This window comes from Enoplosus armatus, chromosome 10 (assembly GCF_043641665.1).
Source record: "Enoplosus armatus isolate fEnoArm2 chromosome 10, fEnoArm2.hap1, whole genome shotgun sequence".
Taxonomy (NCBI): domain Eukaryota; kingdom Metazoa; phylum Chordata; class Actinopteri; order Centrarchiformes; family Enoplosidae; genus Enoplosus; species Enoplosus armatus.
In genome coordinates this window covers 12,130,169-12,142,312 of record NC_092189.1, presented here as the reverse complement: position 1 = coordinate 12,142,312, position 12,144 = coordinate 12,130,169, and the positions used below count along the sequence as shown (strand labels likewise).

The 12,144-nt window shown below is 41.4% G+C and overlaps 1 protein-coding gene across 1 annotated transcript in view; it reads left to right on the top strand.

Moving 5' to 3' along the window:
• Positions 1–12,144, top strand: part of LOC139291273 (protein diaphanous homolog 1-like) — an 89,215-nt gene that overhangs the window by 23,700 nt on the left and 53,371 nt on the right. Inside the window, exons 11-16 of the mRNA XM_070913247.1 lie at positions 440–557; positions 3,040–3,155; positions 5,757–5,821; positions 7,506–7,685; positions 9,663–10,190; positions 11,745–11,859. Coding sequence (XP_070769348.1) covers positions 440–557; positions 3,040–3,155; positions 5,757–5,821; positions 7,506–7,685; positions 9,663–10,190; positions 11,745–11,859 — 1,122 coding nt within the window. The remainder of the gene's footprint in view (positions 1–439; positions 558–3,039; positions 3,156–5,756; positions 5,822–7,505; positions 7,686–9,662; positions 10,191–11,744; positions 11,860–12,144) is intronic.

The following is a 12,144-nucleotide window of genomic DNA, read 5'->3' as shown; positions in this document are numbered from 1 at the left end:
GCTCAAAAAGGAATTGTACTTCTCCTTGCTGCTTTTGACATGCAGTTATGATTTTCAACACCAGGTGTCTCCCAGGGGTAGCCAGTACAGTATAATCTGCCATCCGTACTGCAACACTGTATCTGCTGCCTGCGCACATGATAAACACAAAGATAATGCAACACAGTGGGTCAAATTCATTTTGAAAACTTAAACATACTTGTGTGATAGAATGGATTGTGGTATCACTGTCCCTATACAGCAAAGATTATCAGATGGACCAAGTCTGGTTTCTGTCTGACTTGTATTTCACTGTAATTCTTCAGTGCACAGATGACAGCATTCAGTTGTGCTGCTCCAAGCCTTGTGTAAGTGATATACGCAGCAAAGGGAGTATTTAATATGTATGTTAAACTCTTCTATTCATTGTGTTAATTGAGCCTTAACTGGTTTTCCTTCAATGATGTGAGGGAAGTGTTTGAGATCCTAGTCAACACTGTGAAGGACTCCAAGGCAGAAAGCCACTTCCTGTCCCTGATGCAGCACCTGCTGCTGATCCGTAATGATTATTTGGCAAGGTAGCACATGAACATATACACACTCACATATGTCGATACTCTCTCACATACGCTCCTGCTCACACATTAACATGTTATAGCTGATATGTTGACATAATGTTGTTTTGTGACAAGAGACTACATATTGTCATCTGGGATTTACTGCTGTTCTATTATTGTGATGCATAAATTGTCGTTTATGGGTAATAAAATCTAGAATAAGGCTAATTGTTAAAATGATTGGGCACAGAGAAAAGCTGCATGTAGAACAAGGCAAAGATGCAGGTGTATATATAAATATATGTATTATATATATTAATATTAGAATTAGGAGGCACAATTCAGAATCCTTATTGCAGCAGGCAAAAAGCTGCATTACTGATCAAATTTTCAAGCATTCATAGTCTCATCCCAAAGTATTGTTACATTATCGATATTGAGATTTTGTCAATATCATGAAGCTGTTCATGTTCATACAGGAACGTACTTATGTAACTATCGCTGTCAATTTCTTCTGCAGTACCAATGCAGTCTTATAACCAAGACAAGGAAAAAGAAGTTTCTTCGTTTTCGTCTCTTTATCCACCTCTTCCTCCTCTCTGCCCCTTCCTGCATTTGCTGTTTGTTTTCTAGAGCAGCGTTCAAAGGCTGAGAAATTAATACATGCAAAGAAGTCCAATTCCATTTTAATAGGAATGAACGCCATCACCTCTTATCAACAGAAATATGCTAATGTCTCTCTCCCTGTGTCTTCCAAAGCCCTTGGGGGTTTAGCTAGGAAAACAGAGGAGAAAGGAAGAGTTGACTGATTGAATGACAAGACGGGGGTAGAATAATGTTAAGGACAAGTCAAGAGTGGTACGGCATAGTGTATGCACATTTACACATGCATGTCCACGTCACACTCAGCAACACAAAAGGGAGGAATACTTTGCTTTACCTAATATCAAAGAAAGCAGGCGAAAATACAAAAACACGAGTAGGTATGCACACGTTTGAGTTAGTTGAGTATGTCCGGTGTTGCCTTTAGGGAATTGTGGCTTATTTTTAACACAGTTTGGGGAATACATTGTGAGGATGGAAACGGTAGGACGGCCCTAACAAATAGTCCCAGTTGAAGGCTTTTTATCTCCCCTCTCTACCATCCCTCCCTTGTTCCTATCCTGCTTTCTCCATCCAGGTGAACCAGTGGAACACTATATAAGTGGTCTGTAATGAACTCCACAGAGAGACAGAAAGTGAGGGTGGGAAGCAGAGCTGTAGAGTGGCAGAAAAGAAGAAGCTTGATAATTGCAGAGATGAAAAGAGAAAAGAGGTGTAAGGCGAGACAATAATGAAGAAGAAATTGAGAGTTGAGTTAAATTGCTAGGTAGATGTTGAGAGAATGAGGGAGGGGCGTTCAGGGAATGGAAGGGTTAGCATTTGTGTGGGAAATGAATGAAAGACTACTTGCTGCTTTGGACTTTTTTCATTCTTGGTCTTACTGTGTTTCAATCTCAAGTAGAGATGGAGGCTTGGGAATTAACTAAAGTGCACAAATGTACTCATATGAATGGTCATGCTTAAAGTCATACTGTGCATGTGCAAAGACTGTACAGGGCTTAATAGATGTGATTTAAAGATGCAATGAAATCTGTATATTTATTTTAGGATTTATCAAAATGTATATAGCCTTAGGCCTATCAATCACCTTTTTCCTAATATACCTAATGTCTAAATTCAATGTGTTCAGGCTCATGACGAATACCAGATTTAGGATGTAGCCAAATACAAATCTATTTCACTGTGACTCTAGAATGACACTAGATGTCTCTCTCGCTCCACGGATAAATCGAAGCTTTAGAAAAAAAAAAAACCTTGAAGTAGAGTGAAAGAGTGGAATAAGTGTTAGACAAAGGCAGAGTGACTAAGAGAGACGGAAGGGAGGGAGACAGAATAAATAAAGTATTGAGTTTGTGACTCTGGCAGCATCTAATGGGGTCAGGGAATAAGACACCTCCAAAATTGAGTGTCTGTGTGAAGCTGGCTTGATCAGACACGGGGCGCTGGACATACACCAACACACTCTTACGGACACAGTTGCACACAATCAATCTTTGTGACAAGAAACTCAAACTGTCATGCTCACACAGACAGCCAATCTCAGTTGCAGACAAAGACAAAGTGACAAAGCATGCGTGTTCACACATTTGTCTGAACAAATGAACCTTCTTGCTCTTTGTCAGTCCCATCCTCTGCTCCCATAATGTGCCAGATTTCTTGTTAATTCAGACTAGACTGGTACTGTAAAAGACTTACATTTGCTATGTTATTATGGACACAACATGCAAAGTACAGTATGTTGTAGAGAGTCAATTATTTTTTTCCCAGCACTACATATGAACTCTCCTTCTCCATTTTTTTACCCCCCTTCCATCCTTCTCATCTTATCTTCCTCTTGTCTCTTTTCTTTCTGTCTCCTAATCCATCTCTCTGTAAATCTTTCACTCCCTCCCTCCTGCAGGCCTCAGTACTACAAGTTGATGGATGAGTGTATCGCTCAGATCGTGCTTCACAGGAATGGAGCGGACCCTGACTTCAAGTGCCGTAACCTCAGCCTCAACATTGAAGGCTTGATAGGTGAGTTGTTGGGCCAGAGCACACATATGATCAAGTCTTTCCTTTTCTTTCTGTAAGTGTACATGGTGCCTTCTTTCCTATCACCCAACACCATTAAAATTTTTAAGCTATATATATTTTATTCACTTTCTCAGGCATTAAAGACCAAATCAACAAAAAATGAACATGGATCAGAAAAATCAGATATTGTTGTGCAAAACTGTCTGAGACTTATATTTCACTTTTGGCCTACCCCACTCCAATTACTGACACGATTGCTGTCAATGCGGTGTACCTGCCTTATGTGATTTAACATTAATTTGGTCATAACACATGTTACATTGTCTATCTACATGGTTGACAAATGTGTAGTGGCCCAGAAACACCACAGGGTGGAGCCAGAGAGGGAGTGTGTATTAGTGTAGGCTGAACAAGCGATAAAAGCTTTATCCAACTAAGCAATCCCAGAGTCTGATTTCAAAATATAGTAGGTTAGATTTCTTTGTCCTCTTCCAATCTTTGATCTCTGACACAGTGATAGATTGGTTAGATGGTAACTCTCAGGCAGTGGTGGTGAATATATTGCTATAATAGAAGTCAGCCTTGCCCAGGTACATGTGTCTGCAGGCATCCATTATGTTCTCTTTTTTTCAGTCTGTCTTAAAGCAGTAGTCAGTTGCCCATAGGAACATTAAAACAGTTTTTTCTTGCTGTGATCATTTCTTATTTTCATATTGGCCAATATAAAAATATTTTCCTAATCCACTTCCGATGGGGGAGAAAATCTACTGTTCTCGCTCTGCACAAAAATATGCTCCGAAGTTTATCTGAGGCTAATATCAGGCTTCAGCAGTCTGAGTTAGACAAATCAAGTGAATATCTTCCAAAGTTACTGTCTTTTCATTACAATCCCTCTTTGTGTTACTTTGCCTCCACTCACTTGACTTTATTAACTCAGACTGCTAAAGCCTGATATTAACTTTAACAGATAAACTTTGGAATACATTTTTGCATAGAAAGAATCTTTTTATGGCCAATATGAAAAGGGGGAATGCTTATAGCAAGCAAAAACTGTTTTAACTTACATATGGGCACCTGACTGTTGTTTTAAGACAGTCTTGAACATTTGTGGACCTATCCACTAAGTGCCTGAGAGCAAGACACAGAATCCCTACAAGCTACAGGGGAAACACATTTCAGGACTTGAGTGACACCTCCTAAATGTTGACTAGGAAACACCTGCTGACTGTAGTAAACTAAACCAGAGCAGAATGGAGGTGCAGGCCATGTCTCAAGAGTTCAATATTCCTTTCAATACTCACTGCAGGAGGCTCTAATTGCACTGCTTCTAAATGCGTCCTGACACACACACACACACACACAGGCTGGCTGGCCTCCTTTAAGGCTGCCAGAGTTATTATCGGTGGAAAGCAGCCCAATTCTGCCCTGCATGCATTATTTAGTGTTTTTCTTTGAACTCTGAAATTCAGCACAGTTTTTCCCCCATATTCTGTCTCCCTTAGTGCTCTCTATTCGAAGTTTGTCCCATTTAGCCTAGCCACCATGACAGAAGTAAACCCCCTCCCTCCCCTCCATTACACATCCAATAACCATGTAAACTCATACACAAATGCACGCTGAGATAGTATGTGGGTTGTCATATTATTGTGAGGTTCTTTCATCCGGCAAAACCTCCTCTTTCACAAAATAGATTTCTCATTTTTTCTCTGCCTTGCTTACTAGCTTATCTAGATATAAGAAATATTGCATACTTTCAACTCATTTTTCCAGTAGCCATATTTTCATTGCAACTGAAGACTCAAACTTTATCTCTTCACAATCTGTATAATTCACTTTCTTCAAGTTTATGTAATTTCTTCATTTTCTATTTTAGCTTTTCCCAGTTCTTCTATCTCTGCTATCTATCTGTTTGATCCCTCTCCTGGGCATCATGATTAGCTGTCTTTGATCCAGTGACTTTGTGGCATTCATCTTCATGTTAATTAGCTCCTTTATTGCACATGCTCGGTAAGCCCTTGGGCACTGAACCACCTGTAGATTCTGCCATTATTTTGTAAAAGTACCCTGTTGGTCTTCCTGTGTCCTTCTCACCCTGTCCTCTGCCAAGCAGAACCTCTGATAATGGATTACTCCCAGACTGTTATATGGTCTGTCTTTTATTTTTGCAGTCATTTGGAAAAAGAAGGGGTGAATATAAGACTTTGAAACAAAGTGGTGTGAGGGAAATGAGTGTGCTCCCACCTCTCTCACACAGACACACAGTCAGACAAAGGTGTATGTATTGGAGGCTTAAAAGGTAATGATGTGTAGAAGCAGCATGCAACAGATAGCATCCTATTATAATGAGATGCCTCCGCAATCGTCTCACGGATCTTGACTGTGAGTAGTGTGACAAGGGAAAAATAGGGACACACGTAGGACGCTTGCTTTGTGTGTATGCGTCTGTTTATGAATGTATGTGTGCACTCAGCATGTGCCAGACTGAAGGGTGCGATGTCTTCACTGCCAGGCGTGTGCAGATGCCCTGAAACCCTTATCTTATCCACCACCTTTTTTCCCCCTTCTCTTTCCCTTTCTTCTGTCCTCTCTGTTTGTCCACAGACAACATGGTGGACCAGACCAAGGTGGAAACCAGCGAGGCCAAGGCAAATGAGATGGAGAAGAAGGTGAAATACACACAAATTCATTCACATTGAAAATAATAAATGCATGCGCACACACACAACAACAGCATGCCACATACACATTTTTACATGTCAACCCAGAAGCACACAAGCTATCACAATCCTATAGACACAAAAGAAAATCATACATTGTAAAAGCTAACATTTTTCCCACACACACACACACACACACACACAGGGATCGTAATGAAATTCTATGCGACCAGTGCCTGCCTGACATGGGATGACAAATGAGAAAAAGGGAGGAACAGAGGGTCACTAAAAGAATGAGCGTACACACGTCTGACAGCCTCCCGACAGACAAATACTAGCAAAAAACATATGCAACACACACACATTCACTCAAGGGGGTAAATGCCTTGATTGCGGCGTGCTGCTACCCTGATGTTTCTGTCCCAGTGACAGGATAATTGCAAAAAGGGAGCTGAAACTAGCCTTCATTCAGGCACGCATAAAAACACATGCTCTCACATTGGACCATATCCATTGAACACATGCACATCCACACAAGCACACATCTCATGAACACACTTGGATTAATTTTTGTTGACCACACACACCATAGTGCTAGTTGTGTATGATGGGGTAACTGCAGGCAGTCTCTTTGGCAGGAATTAGGGATGAGGCTGTCAGGATGCTGACAGCGAGAGTAACGGATCTGCTGTCGGCAAATTAAACAGCCATGTGTGTCTGTGTGTTCATGGATTCATCTATTTAAATACTCTCATCCTGTTTGTCAAATGTCCTAGAAGAAAAAATCCTTGAAAATGGAAAAAGTGAGAAAATTAAAATTGAGGGCAAAATGTTCTATCTATCTCTTTATTTTTATGGACATGAAGGCTTTAAAATGGAAGTGAGAAGTGAGCTCATACAAGTGCACTGAAGCATTCTAACTCAATAATTGACACTAATTTGCAGTGTAAATTATACAATGAAACTAAAAGCACTAGATTGCAGTAAATGGCTTCTACAGGTCTTTGAGATACGGAAACTGCTGCAGCTTCAAGAAGGAGGCTAAAAGCTTGTGCACCAAACACACCACTACCATATATCACTGGAGAACCCTGGTGTTTTGTTAGTTTCAGGGTTGATATTTACTTGGTTTACCTTGTTGTTTTTTTTACTTCAATCATCCTTCAAATGAAATTGCTTATAAAAATGATTTGGCCTTTGAAGACACCTCACTCAACCTTAATCCTGTGGTAGTGCCACTTCTGAATTGCACCAACAACGTATCCTATATTTTATAACAAGAATACTTGTTTGTCAGAAAATGCTGAGCAGTGAAACCTACTTTGTTAGTAATATTCATGATATTATTATTATTCAGCATTGAATTTATATTTTTAAATTGTTTTGTTAGGTTACTCAAAAAATGTTTTTTTCTCATATGGGATTAGTATGATATTACTGCAGTCACGGTACGTTGTATTTGCCGTCTCAGTCTTTGCCTCCTATGGTGGGTATGGCTGTCACTGGCGGTACTGCGTAAGTAGTAGTAAGTTGCACACGATTAGCTTAATATTCATCACACAAACATATCAGGAACACAATTTTCACCAAGGGTACAGTAGCTGTGCAGTCCTGGTACTAATGGGACCTTTTGTTATTTCCTTGGTTACTGTAACTGAGTGTGCCCCTCTCTATGACCCTTTACATGTGTTAGCTGGATGCAGAGTTGACAGCACGCCACGAGTTGCAGGTGGAGCTGAAGAAACTGGAAGGTGACTATGAGCAGAAGCTGCAGGACTTGAGCCAAGAGAAGGAACATCTGTCCTCTTCTAAGCTGGAGCGAGAAAAGGAGAATCAGGGACTACAACAACAGCTAAGCACTCTGCAACAGCAGGTACACACACACACATACACACACACACACACCTGTCTATATGGGGCTCAATGCCTTTTTAATGCAAACAACTCAAAATCTAAATAGCCAATAAGCTAAATATGTTCTCTCAATAAGTTTTCAATGTGTGAATTAATCTTAAAGTAAATGCCTGAATTCACTGCCAGTATGAGAAATCTTTTTGGCAAGTTGACCAATTCAAACAGACTTCACATAGTATTTCTAGTATTTTCTTGCTTCATGCCATAGTCAATTTAAAAGAATCAAAACATTAGGACAGAATCAATAAAGATTGATCCAGATATTTGAATCTGTCTTTTTTAATGTCTTGGAAACACATACACACAAAACAGAAACTTCTGCTAAAGCTGAAAGAAGTAAAATACGTTGAGGCTTAGAGGAATACAATATTGCAGAAGTCTAAGTACCAAAAAGTTGTCCAACATCTATGCACACCCACACAAACACAGAACCCCCCTGGCCTTAAATGATTTAGCCAACTGCTAGCATGGCACGGAAATAGGAAAAAAAACTAAAAGGATATTGTGAGAAGAATCCAAATCCTTTAGAGATTAAGAAACTCAATAAAAACATGGAAAGTGGGGGAATAGGAATATAAAGAGTGACTAAAGGGAGAAGAAAGAAGAAGAAAGGGAAAGGATGGAGATGGGACAGACTGAATTTTTTAAGGCCAAGATACACAAGCTGGGTGTTGTGTTGTGTATGTGCTCGTGTGTGTACACTCATACAGTAGGGAGGCAAAGATGAGGATTGTTTAGCTGTCAGTGTCCTGCTGCCACACCAGCTGGACTCTGCCTCACAGTGACACCCAAACTTGCAAACACCAAGTGACCCAGAACAGTCTGCCTCTGTGCATGTGTGCTCATGACCACATGAAGATGTGCCTGTGTGTGTGTCTCTGTGTTTGTGTGTGTGTCTGTCAGTAAGAGAACTACACAGCTTCCAAAATGAGCCTCATCCAAAGTGGCTGATGCCAACAGAGTCATGCAAAAGCCCACACACACACACACACACACACGCACACACAGTTGTCCAACGCATCAACAGCATCACCAGCCAGGCATCTAACAAGCTTCTCATACTAAGATGGCTCACTTTCTCTGTGTTTGAGGCACTGCCCATCGAAGATTTCTTCACATGTAGAGATCTCTCACTGTCCCTCCGTGTGATGTTGTGCCCAACTCTTCATCTGCTGCCTCACTAAGAAAGCTTGCCTCTGAGGTCCTTTATGTCTGTTACTATCTTCTTTTCAAAGTCAGAGGAAACAACACAAACAATTTGTTACGCTGCACACGGACACTCTCTCACACACATACGAGCACTCTGCTTACACTTTAAACACATACAGTAAATAAACTTCTCTATATTTGTGCGCTTTAAATCGCATATAGTACATTCCCATTCAAACCCTTCAAAACATCTTCTCTCATAGGCCAGTATTACCTGGCTTACTTCAATGACATGAACTATTTTTTCAACAATTGTCACCTCACTGATGTAAATATGGAAATGAGTATTTTAGTGTTAAAATAAAAAGAAATGTAGAAGTTTGTCCTCCTCTTTAAAACTTTTCCTTTTGAATTCCTCTGTGGACTTAATTCCCCCCTGCTATGTTTTTCTCTCTGCGCCTCGTCCTCCATTCTCTCCCCGTCTCTCCCAAAACTCAATCCTGCCCAAGCTTTAATCCCTTTCTATGTCCCTCTTTCCCCTCTTTTGTTCTGCCTTTTTCACTCAAATCTAATCACGCTGTTGGCAATGCTATTCATTGGAAATGGTGGAATTTGGCACATCTATACAAAATTAATGTCAATACAGGGAATAAACAACAAAAAAATAATATGCAGACAAGACATGCTACTATGGTATATTACTGTATATGGTTTTAAAATATACAGTCGTATGTCCAGTGGTAGATTAGTCAACATATGTGATAACTGTATCCTTACTTCTCTGCAGATTGAAAAGCTGTCTAAAGATCTGGAAGAGGCCAAGACTAAAGTTGTCACAGTTACTGTTCCTGTGCCAACACCCGGTTTGCCCCCTCCACCACCTGCCCCTCCTCTCCCGGGTCAGAATGCAGGCATGCCCCCCCTCCCTCCACCTCCTCCCCCACCCCTACCAGGCCATGCAGGCATGCCTGTGCCCCCACCCCCTCCTCCTTTACCAGGTCATGCCAGTATTCCGCCTCCTCCTCCCCCACCTCCTTTACCAGGCATGCCTGGACCTCCACCACCCCCACCACTCCCTGGCATGCCAGGACCGCCACCCCCTCCACCCTTACCTGGGATGGGACCTCCACCACCTCCACCACCGCCTGGGGGTCCTGGTATCCCTCCTCCACCACCAGGCCCAGGCATGCCTCCACCCCCACCATTTGGCATGGGGGGCTGGGGTGCCCCAGCACCACCTCCACTGCCTTTTGGGCTCCAGCCTAAGAAGGATTACAAGCCTGAGGTCCAGCTGAAGAGGGCCAACTGGGGCAAGGTCAGTCCTAAGATAGATAGTGATATATTATCAATACTCAAAGAGTGATTGCCAAATTGTCAGTTATCTGGTGATGTAAAACATTCTTTGATTCATCATATGATAACTAACCCTTTGCTTCTTTGGAAGAACACCTATGTAGATACTTGGCTTGGATACTTAACTTGAATATTTAATAGCCCATATGTTATTAAGTCATTTGGTGGGTACTTCCTGCCACAGATGGTTGGTTGCATTAGGCCCATGGCATCTCCAGAAATTTCTCAACTTGCTTATGCATTTTCTTTTTTTTTTACAATTGGAAGAAGTTGTGTTTGCTTGAGATCGTGATAATATGCCTTGATGCCAAAAATCACGCCAGTATCGAAAATTAGTTATCATCTAATATAACGTATTTTACTGTGTTTTTATATGTGCAACAGTGTGAGAGTGTGAGATGGAGCTTTAACAATGAGATTCTGACCTAAAGTGACTTGCATGCATACGTGTATCTCATGACTATGTGCTTCATGTTCTTCTCCTCCCTCTCATCTGTGATGGTTAAAACATCAAAACGGCCCTCTGTCTTTCTTTAGCCTAAAGCTACTGTTTAATGGCTTCAACAGACTTCATCAGCATTTAGCTTCTCTCTCTCTCTCTCTCTCGGGCTGGTGAGGGTGTTTGACGAGGATGTCACAGAAATTGCTTTTTAATAAGCCTTCTTCTTTTAACTGCGCCACTGAAAGATAATTAAATTGCTGCTAGAAAGGACAGTATTCTTTTGTAATTTAAATTAACTTTTTTTTCCGAGCTTGGTCTCACCCTCATTTTTGTGTGCTCTCTTGCTTTCTTTCTTGCTCCTTCAGCTCATCCCCATATCACATTTCCTTCCCCTACTCTCTGTCTTTTCCATCCCACGCCCCCATCCCTGAGGCATTGTCCATAATGAAAGGACTGATATCTGTATATTTACTACCATTGCTTTCTCGCTTGCTCGCTCTCTCTGTTTCACTTTCTCTCTGTCTCTTTCCCTTTGATGAGAACACTCAGAAAGTGAAGGAAAAACATACAAAGTTAATTGTGACTTGTGACCAGAATAGAGAGAGAGCAACACTAAGACAAAGGGAGGGATACAGAGAGAGCACCTGACTAAGGGTGAAGAAAGAGAGAATAGGGAGAGGAAAGTAAGTTGAACCCTCAGTATTTCTTTGCATTTCTGAGTGTGAAGCTCTGAAGCTCAAGATGCTTTGTGGTAGAGACAGTGTGCGAAGATTAGAGAAAATGACTACTTGTTTCCTCCTCTCCCTTTCCTCTTTGTGCCTTCCTTCCTTCACCCTTCTCCCCTGCCGCTACTATCATACTCCTGCCTCTTCCTTTTATAGCCATGCTGTTTCTTTTGTTCTCTCTACTTCTTTATCCGCTCATCTCATTGTTTGCCAGGTGCACAGATGACCATTTTTGGAAAATTGAGTCAATTTGATGATATGGTTATCTAACAGATACAATAGATCTCCCTCTCTTTCATTTTGTCTCCCTCTTTCTCTCTCTCTACATACTGGCATTTCTTTCTCTCAGATTGGACCTGAGGACCTCTCTGAGAACAGTTTCTGGACCAAGGCAGAAGAGGGGCAATTTGAGAACAATGAGCTCTTTGCCAAACTCACCTTGGCCTTCTCCTCGCAGACAAAGAGTGAGTGTGTGGCTTGTGTGTTTTTTACTACAGCTGTTATCATGTGGTGTGTCACAATAATGAGCAATGTCTCTCTCTGTCTCACCTCTCCTATATCCCTCCCCTCTCTCCCCTACTCCATGTCTGTTTCAATCCTGCTCTGCTTCCATCAGCCACTAAAGGTAAGAATACCACGCACACACTTCCATTTAGTTCTTGTTTGACACATCGCACTTCTCCAGCCTTTCTCACCCTTCCCTTTCTATGCTTGGAGGACACACTGCACATTTACATTATTCAGCAACG